Source organism: Ailuropoda melanoleuca, chromosome 1 (genome assembly GCF_002007445.2).
Source record: "Ailuropoda melanoleuca isolate Jingjing chromosome 1, ASM200744v2, whole genome shotgun sequence".
Lineage (NCBI taxonomy): Eukaryota > Metazoa > Chordata > Mammalia > Carnivora > Ursidae > Ailuropoda > Ailuropoda melanoleuca.
Window position 1 is genome coordinate 169,623,792 of NC_048218.1, and position 22,865 is coordinate 169,646,656.

The 22,865-nt window shown below is 37.4% G+C and overlaps 1 protein-coding gene and 1 pseudogene across 5 annotated transcripts in view; both read left to right on the top strand.

Moving 5' to 3' along the window:
• The window catches only part of BBS9 (Bardet-Biedl syndrome 9), a 429,330-nt gene that overhangs the window by 207,328 nt on the left and 199,137 nt on the right, over nucleotides 1-22,865 (top strand). For all 5 annotated transcript variants that reach the window (XM_034670282.1, XM_002921839.4, XM_034670287.1 and 2 more), the window contains 2 exons: nucleotides 12,675-12,847; nucleotides 16,750-16,902. In XM_034670282.1, coding sequence (XP_034526173.1) covers nucleotides 12,675-12,847; nucleotides 16,750-16,902 — 326 coding nt within the window. The remainder of the gene's footprint in view (nucleotides 1-12,674; nucleotides 12,848-16,749; nucleotides 16,903-22,865) is intronic.
• Nucleotides 3,290-8,142, top strand: LOC117804162 (annotated as a pseudogene).

Consider the following 22,865-nt stretch of genomic DNA (forward strand, 5'->3'; position numbering starts at 1 on the left):
CAAACATTATTTATTTTGATGAACTTCAGATGTTCTGACATGCATAGAGACTGATGTGATACATTTTTTGTGCCCTGTTTAGTTAAGTATATTATTTTCTCCATTTGTAGTAGAGTGGAATGGCAATTGACTGNCTCCCTGCTGAGCAAGGAGCCTGATAGGGACTCCATCCCAGGATCCTGGGATCATGACCTGAGCCAAAGGCAGATGCTTTACCGACTGAGCCATGCAGGCGCCCTTGTTTTGTTTTAAAATGAGCGCTATTAGAACATGCTTCGATAATAGTGAAAAGATTGAGTTCAGTGGGAGAGGCTGATGATCAGGAAAAAGAAGGGGACTCACAAAACAATGATGTCCTTGAGAAGGAGAAAGGATGTGGTTTGTAGAGCTTGGGGACAGGGGAGATTGAAGGATAGGCCTTTGTAAATTTATTGTGACAGGATTGGATGTAGGTCCAGAGAGATTTTGTAGATTTGTTGTTGGGTTGATAAAGGAGCTCTGATGGTGTCTAGATTTGAAAAAAAAGGTATGACATTGGTGTCTTGGAAAATAAGAAAGCAAACTCAGGAAAGGATAAGGCAATTTTGAGTACCCATTTGGAGTTTCAGATACTGAATTTTGGGAAATGAAACCAAGTCATCCTTAGACAATTTTCTCTGGCAGTGATTTGTTTATTAGCATCCAAGCAACTAAAGTCAGGACTGGAACTTTGAAACAGGTAATTGCAAGTAAAATATTTTTATGAGAATGATTATAATAGTGGACTACCAAATTTAAGCTGATAAGAGAAATAAAGATTAGAGAAAACTGATACATGGTGAAAAATTAATGGGTTAAATGGATCAGGAGTCTTAGTAAGGTTTTAGAAGTGGCATAGTGGGAGTTGTAAAACAATTTGAACTAGAAGAAAAAAAGGTGGTGGTCAGAGAATGAATGAGATGTTGATATCAGGGTTCAGAGGAACTGCAGATTCTGATAAAGACAAGGTAATCGGACAAGACATGACCTTGGGGAGTGGATTGTGAAGATGCAAGAAGACCAGTGGAGACAGGGCTTTCAAGGAAATGAGGTGTCCTAGTTGTGGATATTAAAAGAGCCTGTTTGATGTTAGTACAATAAATGAGAAAAAGAAGCACATTCAACATACACTATTGTGAAGTTTTAGAGCACTAAGGATCCAGAGCATATCCTCTATGATTAGAAAGGAAAAAAAGCTACACAAAGAAGATGAACCGAGAAAGCATTTTAACTTATCAGCAAAATCCTTGGATATTAGAGGACAATGGAAAATCTTCCCCAAGATCTGAAGGAAATGATTTTCAAATTAGAATTTTGTGCCTTGCTAAACTGGTAGTTAACAACCACTGCTGAGTAAGCATGTACTCTCAGTGTCACAAGTAGGGCTAAGCAATTGCCAATAGCAAATTTATGTAGCCTCAGGTAGGCCTTTGGAAAATGGGAAAGATAGCTAATACACTGAACACTTCAATATCCTGAAAGATTTTAACATACTGGAAAGAGTGATTGGATTGATTTAGGTCAAGTGAAAAAGTCTTTGCTTGTCTGTTTAGATTATTTTGCTTTCAGATATAATGAAAAAATTATAGTCATGTATGTGAATAAGAGTTAGGCCTTGAAAAAGGCTTTCTTTTTGCACCTGCCCAAAAGAAAGCATATATGATCTTGAACTGTGTTAACCAAAATCTGTTTAGAACAAGGAAAGTAAGGGTCTTGCTCTATTTCATCTGAGTAGGCTATACCTTTGTTCATTTTTTCATTCAGTTGACATAGTAGATATAAAGACTGTCATGGCTCCTGTGGAGCTCCTGGACTAATGGGAGAGACAAAGAGGGAACCGATAATAGAATGCTTGGTAAGCTTACAGAAATACACTTTAGGTGCAATTGGAACCCAAAGGAATAAGGTCCCATGAGATTTTATTTGTAAAGGATCTTGAGGAATGAATAGGACATTATTAGGTGGAAGGCATTTCAGAAAGAGGAGAAGGTTATTAAAACATGGGGTTTTAGAGATCAGTAAATTTTCTTCTGTGCCTGGAAGTTTATATAGTAGGGGCTCTGTGAGAGTCCTTTTTTATTTTAAATTTTTACTTAATTTTTTTTAAGTATGCTCCATGCCCAGTGTGGAGCTTCACACAGGGCTTGAACTCGTGACTCTGAGATCAAGACCTGAGCTGAGATCAAGAGTCGGATGCTTAACCGACTGAGCCACCAGGTGCTCCTGTTCACCAAAAATTTAGAAACAGATGTAATGATCAAATCTAATGTATACAGTGATTCATCAATATAATATGACTGTTAATATTTATCTTAGAATTTCTTAGTGGTATTACCAAAGGGCAGTGGGAATAATATATAAATCCAGATTGGAAAAAAGCTTCCTGAAAAGTAAACTTACAGAAATTATCCATAGTTTCTACTATGGATATAATATTGAAGAAGTTGTATATTTAGAATATTATACTAATATCTACTGAAATTGTTTGTATTACTTCCTCCAACTTTTTGGTTTAAAAAGCATTCATCTGCTTATCTATCTCACATTTTAAAATTTCCAAATAGCATAAATTATATTTATGCATTGTTTATAATATGAATACAAACATTATTTATTTTGATGAACTTCAGATGTTCTGACATGCATAGAGACTGATGTGATACATTTTTTGTGCCCTGTTTAGTTAAGTATATTATTTTCTCCATTTGTAGTAGAGTGGAATGGCAATTGACTGGGCTCCAATTATCCAAATTTATTTCATTTGGAGGCTGAAATGGTTATTTCCACTGAGCTGCTATTACAAGATGCAAAGGAAAAGAGATAAAAAAAATAAATTGAATGTTCATTTTGGCAGCTATTTTAATTACGAATATTATAACAGTGTATATTAAAATACAACTTTCTTCTTTCATGTTATATTATAAATAGAAATTTTTATTTCTCCTTTCCATGAAATGTATACTCTGGAAAGTCTCCAGGGCAATATTAACCATCTTGGAGTACTAATACTGAGAAAATGCTTAATAATAAAAATAATGCCTTATAAATCCTTGACTCACTGATTCTTGTTGATTTTTGGTAATCTGAAAAAAAATCAACTTAAAATATTGTGTTTATATTTCTAAGTCTTAAGTCTAATTGTAAAATTTTTCATTACAAAAAATTTTAGTTTTCTTTTTTCTCCTGAATGTGTTGATGAAAATAAGAAAATAATTGAAGCCAAAATTTTGAATTACAGAAAATATCACACCTATTTAAATGTTTATTATGGTTTTTACATTTCTGTTATTTGATGACATTCCTGTGCTATACTTGGTCACAGTAGAGTTCTGTCTTCGTCCATTTGGGCTGTTATAACAAAACACCATAGATTGTTGGCTTTTGTACAACAGTAATTTATTTCTCATAGTTCTCGAGGCTACCAAGTCCAAGATCAAGGTGCCAGTAGATTGGGTGTCTGATGGGGGCCTACCTCTTGGTTTACGGGTATCTGTCTTTTTGCTGTGTCCTCACATGGCAGAACAGACAAGGGGGCTCTCTCGAGTTTCTTTTATAAGGTCACTAATCTCATTCACGAGGGCTCTACCCTCATGACCTTATCACCCAGAGGCCCCATTTCCAAGTACCATTGCCTTGGACCTTAGGATTTAACATATGAATTTGGAGGGGACACAAAATTCAGTCTATAGCAAGCACCTGCTGGGTATCTGGAATTTTATTTATGTTTGAGTTTTTCATAGAGCTTGAGATTTTTCACTTGTTTCATTCCATACTTTTTGTATCAGATAGTTTTAATTTTTACAATCAGTATTTTGAACATCTAATTGTCTTGGTCTAAATTTAAAATACAAAGTTAGATTGTGTTTGTATAGACCTCTTCCATACAGTATTGTATTTGATCTTCATACTAACCTTGTGAAGTATGCTTTATTTTCCCATTGTGTACATGAAAAAAATTGAAGATTTGATCATTTATTTGTACTGGAGTCACAGATTTAAAAATTTACTAAATTTTAAGTTTTGATTAGACGCTAAGACTAGAGAAACAGAGGATTTTCTTCCTAACATGATGCCTTTAGTTACTATCCATGCCACCGCCATCTGTGACCTGGACCTTGGTCATAATGTCCTAACTGTCAGTCTGTTCTGGCCCCTTTCTGATTCATTTTCTACTTGGCAACTCTAATAATAAAAACAAATAAATAAATAATCACAAATTATATCATGCCACTCTCCAGCTTGAAATCCTTTGTGTTTATAGTAATATCCAAACTCTTTACCCACCTTTATAGTCCTCCCTATGTGCTCTGGCCCTGGCCTAACACCTGGCCCCATCTAAGGATGCTCACTTCCTCACTCTGGCCTTCTCTCAGTTTCTGGTACCTGTCTGACATTTTCTGCCTTGAGGTCTTTGAGCTTGCCAGTCTGTCTACCTGAACTGTTCTTCCCATCATTAAAGTCCAAACTTTATGACAAAACGATGAGGAATGTGGGGTCTAGATTCAAATTGATAGTTGAAATCCCAGCTCTCCTTACAATTTGAATGACTTTGGAAAAATTAACAATGCCTATATTCTCAACTATAAAATGGGGATAAAACTGTACAATTATATTATGTAAGAATCAAATGAGATAATCCCTAAAAAGCATGTAGCAATTTCCTGGTATACTATATGTGCCAGGTAAATTTTAGCTACTAGTATTATTTTTATCACTATTACTTTTAGTACTACCACAGATGTCAGTTTCTCAGTGTAGGTTTCTGTGACCCATAGTATCTCAAGAAAGAGGACCCATTCATCTTTATTATAACACCTTTTTCATCTGCATTCTAATTCTTTCATAACTTGTAACTATTTATTTGTTGTTTACTTATTTATGTTATGCTTTTACCACTAGGATATAAACCAGGACAAGTAGGTTGTCTCCCCAGCACTTACATTTCATAGTTTTTGAATGGGTGAATAGATGTAGTGTTACCTGAATGTCCTTGAGACTGTCAACCAAAGATATTCTTGCCTTGTGGCCCTTGCCTAAAGGGTGCTACATTTCATTTCCCACGTTTGCTCCTCTGCTTTGAACCTACTGGACATGACTTTTCTCTGTTACTTTATCTTATAGAGCTGAAGTCTTTGTTTGCCTGCTATGGGGGATTGAGTTGGGTCTCTCAGAGAGTTCATAGGTCTCTCTGTTCAGATAATTTAAATCCTGATGAAAAGAGAAGGGAAATGTTTAGACGTGCCCATGTTTCATTTTGTCACATTAGGGATTTTGTTGTCTTCCAGGGTGGGGAAAGGAGTTCTGGTTGTAGGCAGCAGAGACAAGACACTTCTGGGGAAGAGTTCTAGGCACGGCTTCCTTTCTTGGCACAACATCCTTAATATAACACTTATGTCCACTGTATGCTGTGAATGTAGACTAAGCCCAGCACTTCGAAGGAGGCATTAGGATAGGTGCTAATTGGATTTGTCTTACACAATCAACAGTTAGCCTCTGGCCAGCTGATCTTGGGGCTACTGTTGGTATTCTGCTGAGAATCCTGTCCATGTTTTCCCCAGTGATAAATTCTGATAAATTTTCATGCTAACTTTGGTGAACAGACTTGCCTGGTCATACCTGAATATGCCTTGTTTTCAGATTTTCTTGCCGCTTTTCTGCATGGGCAATTTAACAGAAACTGGTGTGATAATCTTGTTACAGCCCAGCATGAAAACTGCTCACTTAGCTTCAGCCATACTAGCTTCCTCAGTGTTCCTGAAAGCACATTTCTGCCTCAGGGCGTTTATACTCAGTTCTCTGGGCTTGGAATGCTCTTCCCATAGATATCCTCATGGTTTGCTCCTTGGCTTCATTCAGGTATTTTGAAATGTATATTTTTTTACATGTTGGGCCGGTATGTAATTCTTTTAGATGTGTCACAATAATCCCAGTTGTTTATATACATCTGTTTTCAGGTATGTAAATTGTGACACATTTGTATTGGTAATTTAGAGCTGAATGGAATAACTTTGTTTCTGTATTTTTATTTCATTTTATACACAAGAAATTTTATTCTTTAGGTGTATTTAGACTGAATCCCATGTTTTTCTACCTGCTTGTGGAAGCCTATTCAAAAACCTTCTAGAACTAGAATGAGATTTCCTTTGAAATATTAGCACTATAATGTTTATGTAAAAAATTTATAGCTTTATCTGAAATGATAGCAAATTCTATGCCAAGGAAAATACATTTTATTAAAGCCATTTTTTTTCCATATCTGCTCTTTGGAAGTTACTGGATTAATTAGGTTCTGTGTGGGTCTAATAGAGTTTATGATGGAATCCCTGCCCTTAGTTTACACACTCTTGAGGAAATAATGGTGACAATGATGATAGTAGGTAACATTTGTTGAGTACTTACTATGTGGCAGGCAGCAATTTAAGAATTTTATTAAAATGAGCATTATTAAAGCACTGTGTCTTTTCACTTTCAGAATCTCAGGATCTGGGAGTGGTAAAGGATCCTGCTCAGTATTATGAACGTGGGAGGGAGCTCTTCTCTAATATTGTGGGGGGTATTCCTACAAGATCTCCATGGAGATTTGCAAGAAGGGCAGGGCTCTGAGCTCCTGAAGGAAGAGCTCACATAGCCCAAAAGGAGCTGAAGCTGAAAGATGAGGACCATGAGCAGCTATGGGAGGTGTGGGAACCACTGGAGCAGGAGCTGGAGGTGTTGCTGATGGCCAGACTTTCTGAGGAAGCCCACAAGATGATATGAGAAGCTCTCATGAAATAGGTGGCATCAGAAAAGCTGCTGAAGGAAGTGATGGGTAGAATTGACATGCTGCAGCCGGACGTGACAGCCTTGAAGATACCAGTCATCACATCCACATCCCGCCTCTCCCAACCATGAGCCCCACTTGCAGCTGCTGAACCCTACTAAGACTGGGCCCCACAGGGGCCAGGAACACTAGAAGCTCCTTCTGCCCAGCTGTGAGCCCTGCTATGGGACATGCCATTGCCATGGATGAGGGGGACAGGGAAATGGGTATGACTCTTTTTGCAGAATTCTAAGCCTGGAGGGAATTGCATATCACGGACAAGTCCTGTTTCTTCCTTGGAAGGGTGTACCCAGAGGATGTGGGCCCTTGCCTGGACTTTATAATGCGGGATTTCTTGGTGCTGTTGTGGGCCATTCTGGAGGACAACAAATGTTCACCATCTAGCCCATGGCTTTGCAGATGCTGCCACAGTAAGAGTGGACACAGTTAAGTGTGGCAGTGCCAACATACGTGCCCACACCTGCCAGTACCGCATCTGGCTCTGTCACTTTGAGAGCCACCACTACATCTCACCATCCTCTCTAGCTTGGATCACAGTAGTGAGCAATTTTGTCACCTTCATCTACTACATCCAGCAAGACCTGTTGCATAAGAATATGAAGCCAGTGTTTGGGGAGATCACAAAGTTGCAAAGGAGATGCCCAGCTTAGCTTCTTTCCCTAGGAGGCCTAGGGTATTACCTGGGTCTGGAAGGGGGGCTATGGGCTGGGCAAATAGCTGCCCCAAAATGGACACATAAGAAGACAGGGTCCTAGAGCCAGTCCTGAGCCAAAAGCCAAACATCTGCCTCGGAGGGACAAATGGCCAGGACCTGAGGGCAGCACTGAGCTGGCACCAAATATCTGTCCCAGGACAGATGGAGTGACAGATTTGTACGTGAGATGACCTGTCTTTCTTCCCTTTTGAGTTCTACAGTTTGAAGGAGATTTTCAAGAAAGCACCAAATGCCAAAGAGTTCAGAGCCTTAAATGCTTCCACTGGAGTGAGCTAATTCCCTATGTCCTGAGGCAGCTAACTTTACGTATATCTATAATAATTACACAATACTTATTGTGCCTTCTGCCCTTTGCAGCTCCCTTGCTATTGTCTAACTCTTCTACTATGTAATAGACCATCACGTACTTGAAAATAGGAATATACCCCTTGTGGGGAAGTCCTGGAACTTTTGTGGCAATGTCAACCTTGATGGGGTATCCCTGAATCAGTAACGGCGGAAGCAGTGTTTACTCTTCCCCCATCGCTCCATCTTTCCAAGTCTGTGGTGAACTTGAGGGCAGAGGCTCTTGCTTTATTCATGGTTTTATCCCCAGTACCTTGGNGGTGCCAAAGAGTTCAGAGCCTTAAATGCTTCCACTGGAGTGAACTAGTTCCCTATGTCCTGAGGCAGCTAACTTTACGTATATCTATAATAATTACACAATACTTATTGTGCCTTCTGCCCTTTGCAGCTCCCTTGCTATTGTCTAACTCTTCTACTATGTAATAGACCATCACGTACTTGAAAATAGGAATATACCCCTTGTGGGGAAGTCCTGGAACTTTTGTGGCAATGTCAACCTTGATGGGGTATCCCTGAATCAGTAACGGCGGAAGCAGTGTTTACTCTTCCCCCATCGCTCCATCTTTCCAAGTCTGTGGTGAACTTGAGGGCAGAGGCTCTTGCTTTATTCATGGTTTTATCCCCAGTACCTTGCACTGAGTTACATAAATGAATGAAGAGTGAATAAACACCAGTCTGGGATTATTATGTTGGGTCATCCCAAGCTTAGCTTGGATAGGACCCTAGATTTAGAGAATTCTAATACTGTATTTTGTCATCATCATTATTCTACCTCTTTACTGCTGCCCCACCACTGTTGTGCTTGTCCTGTTCTTAGAACATTAAACATCCAGTGACATTTGTAAAGAAAGGTAAAAGCTGTTATATCTGACCTTAGCCCTATTCTCTTTGGTGGGGAGAAATGAGGAAATCATCTGATCAGCACTGTGGGCAGAAATCAGAATCCAGAATAAGACCAGGGTGAGGGGAGGCCTGGGGGCACTCCAGGGGAAATGATATGATAGCAGAGAACATCAGGGTGTTTGCCATGTGCTATGGCAGGCATACCCAGTATATTTTATTCCTTATGTAATTGAAAGAGAGATGACTAGGAGAATGAGAGGAGATACATTTTTGAATTCTGTTACCAATTTAAAGATGACATATATTTATAGAATTTGTCAAGGTACCATGAGGAATATAATAAATATTTCACATGTCCACATGTCATACTGCTTAGCGAGACCTTAGACTCCTTAGACAAGGAGACTGAGTTCATCTTTGTACTCCCAACATTTCTTTCTGTATGAAATTGTACATAATAGATGCTCAATAACTGGTGAATTATGTAGAATAGGGGAGTAGGTTCTAGATCTCAAAAAGTCTGTAATCTCTTGGAGAAACTGAATATAATCATCTGGAAAGTTAAATAGAAATAACAAAAAGTATATACGCTGACCAAATGGGATCTATTCCAGGTATATAATGCTGATTCAGTACCTGAAAACCAATCAGTGTAATCCACTTAACTTTTGTAATCCATTAACTTTAGTTAATGACAATGTATCTGTGTGCATTCATTAATCATAATAAATGTACCATAATAATGTAAGATACCAATAATTGGGGAAACTGGGTGAAGGGTATGTGGGAACTCTCTGTATAATCTTCATAATTTTTCTGTAAATCAAAAACTGTTCTAAAATTAAAAGTTTAAAAAATGCATGGTTATCTGTGGTTAAGTGCAGAGTAAACTGTAGACCTACTAAGTCTCTATATAAATTCAAACAGATATAATATTGTAATGTGGTTAAGATTAATAGCTAATCGGGGCGCCTGGGTAGTGCAGTCGTTAAGCGTCTGCCTTCAGCTCAGGGTGTGATCACGGCGTTCCGGGATCCAGTCCCACATCGGGCTCCTCCGCTGGGAGCCTGCTTCTTCCTCTCCCACTCCCCTGCTGTGTTCTCTCTCTCGCTGGCTGTCTCTCTGTCACCTAAATAAATAAAATCTTTAAAAAAAAAGATTAATAGCTAATCTTTGGTTAATAGCTTGAGTTCCAATCCCTGCCCTGTTATTATCTGGCTAGATGACTTTACAGATTATTTAATTCTTCTTTAAAATGGGGATAACAATATTTCCCCCATAAGGGTGTTGAGGTTTAAACCAGAGTGACTGCAGAGTGCTCAAGACAGTGCCTAGTATATATTAGGCTGCTATGGATGGTAGAGAAATAAAGATTTTTTTTTAAAGATTTTATTTATTTATTAGACAGAGATAGAGACAGCCAGCAAGAGAGGGAACACAAGCAGGGGGAGTGGGAGAGGAAGAAGCAGGCTCCCAGGGGAGGAGCCTTATGTGGGGCTGGATCCCAGAAGGCTGGGATCACGCCCTGAGCCAAAGGCAGCTGCTTAATGACAGAGCCACCCAGGCACCCCAGAGAAATAAAGATGTTTTGGGGATAGGTAGGACTGAAACCAGGTCTTGAAGAATAGGTAGGATTTAGACAGGTAGGGAAAAAGGATATATATCATGAATTCTAGCTCTGAGATTTAATTTGCTTTGTGACCTTTGACAAGTCTCTGAAATTCTCTGTCTGTAGTTTTCCTTTTTATTAAAAAGAGGTTGTTACAGTCACAGTGCTTGGTTCATAGTTGGTGCCCAACAAATAACAGTTGCTCTTATCATAGATGTAGTTACTGTCATGGCTGTCATCATTGTCGTTGTCATTAAATCAGGGTAGGGGATGGATAGGAATTGGGCTTTCTTGGAGCTGAGGTTTCAGCAAACGGAGGGAAACAAGATTTATATTTAGGGAAGAGTCTGATTACAAATATAAATAAAAGAACTATTAGAAAAATAGAAAACTTTGTGATTACAGGGATTTAAGCTGGCTACAATGTCTACGATGTGGGGGACTTTCTACAGAATAAGTTTTATTTCACATCAATATTCTGAAACAAATTAATGAATACCAGATATGCAATGGCTTTTTTCTTACCTTGTAAACAAAGCTTCCTTCCTTCCTCTCTTCCTTCCCTCCTTCCTTCCTTCTGTCCCCCCTCCCTCTTTCTTTTTTAATAGATTTTTAATATTATTTATACATTTTCTTCACATCACTTTATTTATTTATTTTTAAATTTTTTATTATATTATGTTAGTCATCATACAGTACATCCTTAGTTTTGATGTAGTGTTCCATGATTCATTGCTTGTGTATAACACCCAGTGTTCCATGCAATATGTGCCCTCCTTAATACCCGTCACCGGCCTATCCCAATCCCCTACCCCCCTCCCCTCTGAAACCCTCAGTTTGTTTCCCAGAGTCCATAGTCTCTCGTGGTTCATTCCCCCTTCTGTTCCCCCCGCTTCATTCTTTCCTTCCTTCTCCTATAGATCTCCCTGCTATTTCTTATGTTCCATAAATGACTGAAACCATATGATAATTGTCTTTCTCTGCTTGACTTATTTCACTTAGCATAATCTCCTCCAGTCCTGTCCATGTTGCTGCAAATGTTGTGTAATCGTTCTTTCTGATGGCTGAGTAATATTCCATTGTATATATGGACCACATCTTCTTAATCCATTCGTCTGTTGAAGGGCATCTTGGCTCCTTCCATGATTTAGCTAATTGTGGACAATGCTGCTATGAACATTGGGGTGCATATGGCCCTTCTCTACACTACGTCTGTATCTTTGGGGTAAATACCCAGTAGTGCAATTGCTGGATCATAGGGTAGCTCTATTTTTAACTTCTTGAGGGACCTCCACACTGTTTTCCAAAGTGACTGTACCAACCTGCATTCCCACCAACAGTGTAAGAGGGTTCCCCTTTCTGCACATCCTCTCCAACATTTGTTGTCTTGCCTTGTCAGTGTTTGCCATTCTAACTGGCGTAAGGTGGTATCTCAAGGTGGTTTTGATTTGAATTTCCCTGATGGCTAATGATTTTGACATTGGCCACAGCAACTTCTTTCATGACACATCTCCAAAGGCAAGAGAAACAAAAGAAAAATGAGCTTGTGAGACTTCATCAAGGTAAAAAGCTTCTGAACAGCCAAGGAAACAGTCAAAAAAACTAAGAGGCAGCCCATGGAACGGGAGAAGATATTTGCAAATGACACTACAGATAAAAGACTGGTATCCAAGATTTATAAAGAACTTCTCAAACTCAATACACGAGAAACAAATAATCAAATCAAAAAATGGGCAGGGGCGCCTGGGTGGCACAGCAGTTGGGCGTCTGCCTTCGGCTCAGGGCGTGATCCCAGCGTTATGGGTTCGAGCCCCACATCAGGCTCCTCCACTAGGAGCCTGCTTCTTCCTCTCCCACTCCCCCTGCTTGTGTTCCCTCTCTCACTGGCTGTCTCTATCTCTGTCGAATAAATAAAATCTTTAAAAAAAAATGGGCAGAAGATATGAACAGACACTTTTCCAATGAAGACATACAAATGGCTAACAGACACATGAAAAAATGTCCCTCCCTCTTTCTTTCTTTGACTCAAATTTGGGTGTTTTTATTGTATTGAAACCTATGATAAGAAACAGAAGAGGACCATACTCTACAGCTTGCTACTGTGACCCCAAACCTTGGGAATTAAATTTGAAAATCTTAAGTGCTTGATGTAGAAAACTTCAATAAAGCAGTAGAAATCATATTTGTATTCCCAAAAAACGCACACCACCACCTTTGTCCTTTTTGTTTGGGTATTTATGTCAGAGTTAGTGATAATTCATGTAATTTCAGCTAGTAATTATATGTTAATAAGCATTTTTCCTTAATTATTTTTTCTCTCTTAGAACGGTATCGCATTCAGAGTGAACAGTTTGAAGATCTTTGGCTCATAACGAATGAACTTATTATCCGCCTTCAAGAATATTTTGAAAAACAGGGAATCAAAGATTTTGCCTGTTCTTTTTCTGGATCTATGCCCCTTCAAGAATATTTTGAGTTGATTGATCATCATTTTGAGGTGTGTACTACCATATCTCATATTACCTGCAATTTTTCAATATATGAAAGAGAAGGAGATGCTACAGAGGAAAGAATTCTAGTATACTTGGCTATTAGATAGAGTGCTTCAAGTGGTTATTTTATGTGTATGGTAGATTTCGTGTATCTGTTCCTGCCCTCTTGCCCAGTTTGTGATCACTTGCAGACATTAACAGAGTGGCTGCCTGGAGCTAAGCATGTGGTCTGGCTTCAGAACAGAGCTGATTTAATTCTCCCTCATGGGGACTTAACCTTTGACCCCAATAACCCAGTGTTAAAACTATTTGAGTTTATCGGCAGCCATTTGGCTAACTAATTCTAGCAGGCCATAAATTAGGTGTGATTATAAAGAAAAGTGATTTTTCCTTTTCTTTTTTAACAAGCACACCGGAACTTCTGCATCTGAATGAGGGTTAGCCACATAAAATATTCTTCAGTATCTGGCACAATGGACACTTAGTAAATGCTGAATGATTAAATATCTAAATAAATAAGATCTGACAGTGACTGCATTGCCTGAATATTTTTGCATTTCTTCTGTGGAAGAGCCTGTGTTAGATTGTCCTGAGTTATCATGATGGTGTAAAATCTTCATTCTTTGAAGATTGATTTGATATTTGGAAATAGTCAAGAGTCATGTTCTGTAAAAGAACTGGAAAAATGACAGTCATTGTTTTAAAAATCTCATGTGTTAAAAAAAATTTACCAGATTCTACTTAACTTATTTGCCCATAAATAGACTCTGTAGGCAATTACAAGGAGGAGGCAGATTACAAAAGGATTTTGAACATTATTCAAGGAAGCATTGGTTCTCTAGCATAACTACTTTTTAAGTACTCAGTAGGTTTTTGCATTTCAGTTTGTAGACAGTGGTGTGTGTGTGTGTGTGTATGTGACAGAGAGAGACAGAGAGAATGTCATGTCACGTGAACGTTCTACCTAACGTTCAATCTCTTGGACATTCTAAGAACCTTGACTTTAACCTATAAAGACTTCTTTTAGTTGAGTGTGAACATAAAGGGAAAATTTCGGTGCATACAATCGCAAATAACATGTCATTATCAAATAAATTGAACTTACTTGGGTTATCTTTCATCTGTGCTGATAGTATTTTATAGGACTGTATGCTTTTGGCCAAATCACGGCAGCAAAACTGACAGTTTAGGGAATACATTTAGGTATTTTAAGGATTGAGAACCTTTGCAGTCCTCTAGGATATATTTAAAAAAGTTCCTGCTTCACTGTGCAAAACTGGGATCTAGTGTTTTATGGAAGAGTCTACAAAAAGACTATACTAATTATGTTGTTTGTAATATTAAAAACACAAAATATTAGATTCTGATTGCCTGTAAGTTTGACATACAGTTTCCCCGCCTTATTTGCTGGCTGGTAAATCCCTGAAGTTTCCACATCAGGGGCATTTTCTTTTTGGGAAGGGTTCAGGGAACATGATGAACTACAGGCAGTTCCATTTGTAACACAGTTAAAAAGCAATATCATTATGCTTCCTTTTCTCTGGCCCCACTCTCTGCTTTTTTTAAAAAAAATATGATTTTAATCTTTGACTTAAGATGGCTTTTGGAATCCAAATGTCCCTTAGAGTTAGCTCCATGAAGGCAGGAATTTTTGTCTGTTTTATTCATTGCAATAATTTTAGCACCTAGAGAGCAATGCTTGGCCCTGGGATCAATAATATTTGTTAAATGTTGAAATTCTGACACATGAAAACATTTCAATCACTGATATTTGGTTACACATTGAATGGAATGATAACCTGGCTGATGTGTCAGTATTGAAAGTGTCTTCTTAAATTTTTTTGTGTTTCATGAATTTAGTAAATAAAGTATTATAGCTGGAAATTATATTGTTAAGAGTGTATTATTGATAATCAGGCTAATGTTCTGTTTAAAAAATTTAGTTATTTAAAAAAATATCATTTAACTTTTGGTAATGAAAGGGGTTTTTTTTCCCCCTTCAAGAGAATATTCTTTGATTTAGTTACTTAGTGCTTCTGAAATTGGGATTAAAAGACATTAATAAAATTCTAAGTTTTTTTTTAATCATGTGTCTGGAGAATGCATACAGTGAAAAGGAAGTTTGGTTTGATATAAGAAATGTAAACTGTAATATGTTTGATTTCTGAACTTTTTTTTTTTTTTAAATGGGGGCTAGAGAGAGAGCATGTTTGAGCAGGGAGGGAGAGGCAGAACGAGAGGAAGAAAGAGAATCTTAAGCAGGCTCCACACTCAGCTCAGAGCCAGATGCAGGGCTGGATCTCACAACCCTGAGATCATGACCTGAGCTGAAATCAAGAGTCGGATGCTTAACCGACTGAGCCACCCAGGTGCCCCTTTTTTCTGAATTTTTTGAAAATGATATTTATTTCAGGACTTGTTTTGTAAAGTTGAATTAGAAGTTCACATAATCTGATTTCATGGCATGTTCCTTCTACTCTATGACTCTCACTAGCTTTCTTTTATTTTAATAATATTAAATTCAAAGGTTATGAGAAGAGTTGTAGTAAAAAGAGTCTATTTTTGATTCTCATCCTCCAGCCACTCAGTCTCCTCTTTGGAAGCAACTTTTGGTGTTCCATTTCTTCTGTATCTTTTTAGAACTATTATATGCAGTCACAACTATGTTAATGTACAGATTTCTTTTTAAAAAATACATGAATGGTAGCATATTATACATACTATTCTGTATTTTGTTTTTGTTTTTTGGTTTGTTTCATTCAATGCGTCTTTGGATAACATTGCATATTAGTACTTAGTAGTCCTGCAAAGTAGTCTTCTTTATTATTTAATCTGTTTCCCTATTGATGGGTATTTTGATTATAAATAATATCTTCCTGGGGCACCTGGGTGGCACAGTCGTTAAGCGTCTGCCTTCAGCTCAGGGCGTGATCCCGGCGTTATGGGATCGAGCCCCACATCAGGCTCCTCCGCTATGAGCCTGCTTCTTCCTCTCCCACTCCCCCTGCTTGTGTTCCCTCTCTCACTGGCTGTCTCTATCTCTGTTAAATAAATAAAATCTTTAAAAAAAATATCTTACTATACTACAACAGAAGAAATAATTCTATAATGAATATCCTTGTATGTACATTACTTTTTGCAAGCATACCTCTAGGATAAATTCCTAGAAATGGGCTTGCTAGATCAAAGGCTATATTGTTTGAGAGCTATTTGTATTAGCTTTTTATAAATTTTGCCCTTTTTTTATTGATTGATACTCTTTTCTTACTGATTTGTCCTCTCTTTGATTCTTAGATGCTTTCTAGATATTATGGGCTTGACTTTTTGTTTCTGTGGTTATTGCTATTATTTTTTGCAGTTTGCTGTCTTGTCACTTTATGATATTTTTCTCTCTCTTTTTTTTTTTAACTGTATAGAATTGCTTTTTCCCCCCTTAGCTACACATTTATCAGGGGTGTGAGTGTGTATATGTCTGGCTTTTGGCTTTTGAGTTATAAAGGTCTCTGTCATGCCAAGATTATTTAAAAATTCTGATTTTTCTAGTACTTTTATTGTGTCTAAACTTTTTATTCCTCCAATTTATCTTGCCGTAAGGACTGGGGGAGAAATTCTTATTCTTTTTTTCTCTGTAATCAGTTATTACAGGACATTTATTAAATAATCTGTCTTTTTCCTGGTGATACCAGGTCATCTTTACTGAATTTCCATGTGACCTATCCTACTCTATTATCTGTATATCTATCTATTCATGTACCAAGTATCACGGTTTTAATTCTCTTAACTTTATAATACATTTAAATTTCTTCATTACTCTCTGTCAAGCTTTAATTGGCATTGCCTGTATTCTCACTTTATAAATGTTTTCTTGTGCACATTTAACCTGAATTTAAGAAATTCTCTATTGTAGTTGCGGATAAATGGTGAGAAATTAGAAGAACTCTTATCTGAAAGAGCTGTACAATTTCGGGCCATTCAACGCCGACTATTGACAAGGTTCAAAGATAAAACACCTGCCCCCCTCCAACACCTGGACACCTTGCTAGATGGAACTTACAAGCAGGTAAATATGATATCAATGATAGTTTTCCACTACTGGATAGAATTTTTATCCCTTGCCCTAGAGTCGTGTACTAGAATATCAAGATAGGTATTTCTTCCCTATGTACTGTGGAGCAGCAAATAGCACACAAGCTTTAGAGTCAGAAAAACTTGGGTTCAAATGTCCAGTTTTGCAACTTTCTAATTATTGATCTTGAGTAAATTACATAAGATCCATCAGTTTCAACATTTTTACCTCCCAGAGTTATTGTGAGGATTTTTGATCATTTATGTGAAGAAGCCAGCCAGCACAATGCCAGGCAAATAGTATGTGCTTAATAAATAGTAGCTGTTATGCTTAGTGTTATCATTAAATAATTCTTGGTGCTTCTCATAATTATCACCATAATTCCCTAATTGTCCTACTGAGCAACTGGATTACACTTCTATTATTATGTCAGCTGATGTTTTGAGATGGAACTCTTAAATAGCTTTTTGTTCTAGTTCAAAAAGACTTGTTCCTTCCTCTTTCTGATTCTTTCCATCAGTGGTTTATCTTTTGCATGGCTAGGGTGATCTGACTTTCATTCTTACAGTCTTATGTCNCAGCTTTTTGTTCTAGTTCAAAAAGACTTGTTCCTTCCTCTTTCTGATTCTTCTTTCCATCAGTGGTTTATCTTTTGCATGGCTAGGGTGATCTGACTTTCATTCTTACAGTCTTATGTCACCAAAAGCTGTTCAAAATTATTATCTCTGACTTGAAGTAATTATTTTTAAAATTTAAAATTTAAAGTTCCATGGGTGAAAACGTCTACCAATTCCACTAAATGGAGTCGGCTTTGAATGACTACATGTCTTCTTATGCTTCTATATAATATCCTTAATCTGTTTCAAAATCGGGGTTGTGGTATGAGTATTCTGTTCATTTTTTATTTTTTAAAAATTTAAATTCTTTCTTTATTTTATTTATTTTTATTATGTTCAATTAGCCAGCATATAGTACATCATTAGTTTTTGATATAGTGTTCAACGATTCATTAGTTGTGTATAACACCCAGTGCTCATCACCACATGNAAATTCTTTCTTTATTTATTTTTATTATGTTCAATTAGCCAGCATATAGTACATCATTAGTTTTTGATATAGTGTTCAACGATTCATTAGTTGTGTATAACACCCAGTGCTCATCACCGCATGTGCCCTCCTTAATACCCATCACCTGGTTGCCCTATCCCCCCATCCCCCTCCCTTCTGTAACCATCAGTTTGGTTCCTGGAGTCTGGAGTCTTTCATGGTTTGTCTCCCTCTCTGATTTCTTCCCATTCAGTTTTCCTTCCCTTCCCCTATGGTCTATGCTCTGTTCATTTTTTAATTGAATTTTTTATTGAGATAATTATATATTCGCTTGCATTTATAACAAAAAATACAGATAGATCTCATGTATCCTTTACCCATTTTCCTCCAGTACTAACATTTTGCAAACCTACAGTATATCACAACCAGGATATTGGCATTGATAAAACCCATGGATTTTTTTCCAGAATTTCATAATTTTACTTGTGCTAGTTCGTGGGTATGTATATTTTAAGTTCTGTACCATTTTAGCACATGTGTAAGTTCATGTGTATCACCGCATTCAAGATATTGAACAGCTCCATCACCACAAACTCCCTCATATTGCCTTTTATTGCCACACCCTGCCCCCACTTCCTCCTCTACTATATTCTGTTGATTTTGAATGGACAAATCAGATTTTTTTTTCAGTTAGCTTCTCTAGAGGAAAGAAGAATAGCTTAGTATGTAGACATCAATAAATGTATTGATGATACAGTTGTTTCTTGAAATACTCATGGTTATGTGAAAATTAGAAGCAATTTGAGGGACAGTCTGTAGAAGCATTAGGATATTAGAAAGAACATGGGACTTGGAGTCCAAAGACCCCAGTTCTGTCATTTATTAGCTGTGTGGTTTTGGCAGGTCCCTGACCCTCTCAGAGCTTTGGTTTCTTTCCATAAAATGAGATAACTACTATGAGATAAATTGTTGTTAATATGGCAAGAGCTCCAGTACGTACTGTTAGAAGAAAAAGAAAAAGAAAAAAGTATATACTATCTTGTTGTGTGTTATGTAGTATATAGATATTCTGTGGTATGGACAAACTACAGTTAATTAAAAAACAGATCTTAATAGTAGTTTCAAGTTGAGTCTAACAGTGAGAAAAATCACTTTTAGACAACTCTACTGTGACCAAACAGGCATATGATGTACTTCACTATCTCATACATTCTGTACCTGGTGTAAATATTTCTTATTTTTACTCTTTGCCTGGGTAGGGGGCATGATTTATTTGGCAGATTAGCCAAACGCATGAAATAAAGAGCCATGCTAGAGTGTGGTTTTACTTTCCATGGCATGACTGTCAGTAGATTTTGAAAGTGTTTTCCTAAAACAGAAGTTTAAAATTAGATCTTTACCTATGTAAAATCCTTGTTTTCTCATGTGTAGGGAACATTTAATTTTTTTTTTGTTAGTCCTTCTGTGAATCTTACTGCCACTTTAGTTCAACCAGGAGCAGTAAGAGATGCACTCTGAGCTGTTCAGTGAAAGATTTACATTTTATTGCATTTATCTGGAGGGTGTTACATTGTTAGCATTTAATGAACAGTGATAATTGGCTTATGTGAATATAGAAGCAGAAGCCAGTGTCCTTCTAAAACTATTGTGTAAGCTCTGAAGGCAGAAACTGTTTTATTTTATTTTTTGCCTTATTTACTGCTATATTCTTAGGATGATACGTTTCTTGCCACATTATAGGTGCTTAATAAATATTTGCTCTATGAATGAATTCTTTATTGCCACTAATATAATTTATTGAAGCTATGTTTTTGATAAGGGCAGGACTTACAAAGAACAGATTGGTAGAGAATTCTTTGAGTTCAGGCACATGAATCATTGGGATGGTTTGTTTTAAAATCCCCAAAAGCCACTGAAGGAAACTCTCTTCTGTCTTCCTAAATAACTTAGTTGGAGGACTCAGGTAAGCTGTCATAGCTAAGAAAGTTTTATAGCTGCAAATTCTTGACTAAGAAAATCTTTTCTGTACTTTTTTTATAAGTATATGTATGCCAAAGTAAATTTGAAATAATCATCTGTTGAAATACGTCTGTGCTGATAGAACATCGTTGAGGTTGAATCCCATCATGTTCTGAGTGGCATAAGAATTAATTGGGCTCTTTTAATATTAATGTATGTCCAGAAGCATGAAAAGTCTAATTCTCTTCATTTCTTATTTACATAATTATTGAATTCTTCCTCTTGGAAGCCAATTTCTCTCATGTCTTTGAGAGGCTAGGATAGGATATAGAAATGTAGGACTGGAGGAAGTTTGGGGGTCTTACGGGTATTAGGTGGTCTAGGAATGGCTATGGATTCTAATAAAGTTCTTAGGACAAACTGAAAGTGAAGATCAAGGTCCTTCATATACAAATGATTAAGCATTGCTGAGTTGGCTGTAATGTGAATTAGTTTGTATAGTATACTCATTCATGTAAACAGTCAGTTGAGCAGGTACAGAAGTAGGTAAGGCCAGGGCAAGCAGTATAAAATCTGTGCAGATCTTAGCAGAAACTGCAGGTACCACTAGCTTATATAGTGAGCCCATGAAGTAGGTCTCTAATCTTTGAGTGACTTGGGGTTTGGGTACCTTTGATTCTGGTCCACAAGAGCCTGTTAGAGAAAGCCACTGCTTCTACGGTTGCAGTAAGACATCCAGCATTGTTTCCTTTAAATGCATGCTAATAAGTGCTCTAGGGTTTAAAGTGGCATATCTGATGTATCTTAGTAAAATGGTTAAGAATTCTATGTTTAGAGTTAGGTTGCTTGTGCTCTAGTCTTGGCTCTGTGACATTGGGCAAATTACTTAAACAAACAAAACTCTTCCTAAGCATCAGTTTTCCCACCTGTAGAATGCTTCCTCTTTCATGGAGTTTTTATGAAGACTGAAATCTGTAAACACATAAATTGCTTAGAATAGTGCATGGTAGAGAATGAGCTCTCAACAAATGTTAACTACAACTCTGGGGGACTCTTCTTCATTTTTATTTGACTAATAAGTTATGCCATCTCAAAATGGTGCTATTCATTTTTCAGACAAAAGAGGTTATAATAATACATCATCTTTCTGAAACTCTTGCCATTTAGCAACCTCAAAAATCTAGACCTCAGCCAAGAATGAGGAAGATCCTGTAATCTCGGGCATCCCCACACTCCTTTGTGTGTTGTTTGGTTCCAGAGAGGATACCAAAAGGGAAGGGGCATCAGGACGATGAGTGAATTCCTGATTGTTTCATCTGGATGCATCCCTAGAAGAAAAAAAAAAATTTATACACACACACGTGTGCACGTGCGCACTCGCACACACACGTGTGTGCTCACGCATACACACACACGTGTGTGTACTTACACACACATACTACTTTGCAGAAATGTTGTACTGAACTATAGTTTTGCAAGCAGTATATGAAAATGTCTGTTTTCTAGGTATTATTGTTTTGATCTTTACAATTTTGATCTGAAAAGAGAATTTGATTGTTGTTTTATCTTTCTTTGCTTACTTGTGACGTTGAATATTTTTACAGTGTTAATTAGCGATTTGCATTTGTTTTCTAGTGATTTACGTTTGTATGTTTTCTGTTCAGTAGTGTATCAGGTAGTTCTTTTGTGTATATTAGAAGTGGCAATCTTTTATCATACTTTTGTCATGCATAAAAAATACAAAAAGTTTTACCAATTTGTCATTTGCCTTTTATTTTTATTGATAATGTTTTCTTGACATGTAAACTTTAAAAAGTTTTATATAGTAAAATCTATCCATCTTTTTCCTTAAGGTTTCTCTGCCTAGGAAAGCCTTTCCCATGCCAAGAGTACATGAATATCAACATATAATTTATTCTAGCATTTTTATGCTATCATTCTTTATATATACTTTTAAAATCCATCTGGAATATATTATGCAATTTAGTGGGAATCTAATCTCCCTGCCAAAAATGGTGAGCGAGTTGTCTCAGCCCCTGCTTATTACATGATCCATTTTTCTCCTGCTGAGCTAATGCACTACCTGTATCATTTAATGATTTTACTGTTACAGCAAACCGCCCCAAACCCTAGTGACTTAAAACAGCAGTAATTCATTGTTGTTCACTTGGGCAGTTCTGTTGATCTGGGCCATGCTTGGTTGATCTCCACTGGGCTCACTCATGTGTCCCTGGTCAGCTGATGGCTCAGCTGGAGACTGGATGGCCTGGGATGTGCTTACTCACATATTTGGCAGTTGGCGCACAGTTAGATGGCATCTTTGTGCCATATGTCTCTCCTGGCCCAGCAGGCTGGCCTGGTTTTATTCACATGCTGGCTGCAGGTCCCAATGCACAACTATTCTTCAAGCCTCTGCCATGTCTCTAATTCACTATAGGTTTTGGCCAACCCAGATCAAAGGGGTGAGGAAATAGACTCTGCCTCCTTATTGGATGAGTAGAGAATTGTGGGCATTTTTGTAATCTACCCTACTTTTTTTTTTTTGAACGTAATACTAAATTAGCAAAATGTTTTAGAAGACAATTTTTTTCCCTTCCATAATCCTTAGACTTAGGTTTTCTGTACTTTTGATTTTCAAACCTAAATTTTTGTTGTCATTACAATATTATTTATTCATAATCACTTTTGGTCTATGAACTCTGCGATAATTTATCTTATAATTAATTAGGTTTGTCAAGAGTTGTTATGAGCAAACAGAGCATCTGTACTGTTTTCAGGTTAGTGAGACTGCCTGAATACTACTCGCCTGTGTGCTTAGTTACGGTCAGTTGTTTTGGGGATGGAATATGTTATTCAGTCTTCTTGGAGGGTTCCACATTATCCCTGTCCAGGGTGGGCTTCATGGACACACGGCCTGCACAGTCACACACAACTCTGTGTTTGGTTTAAAG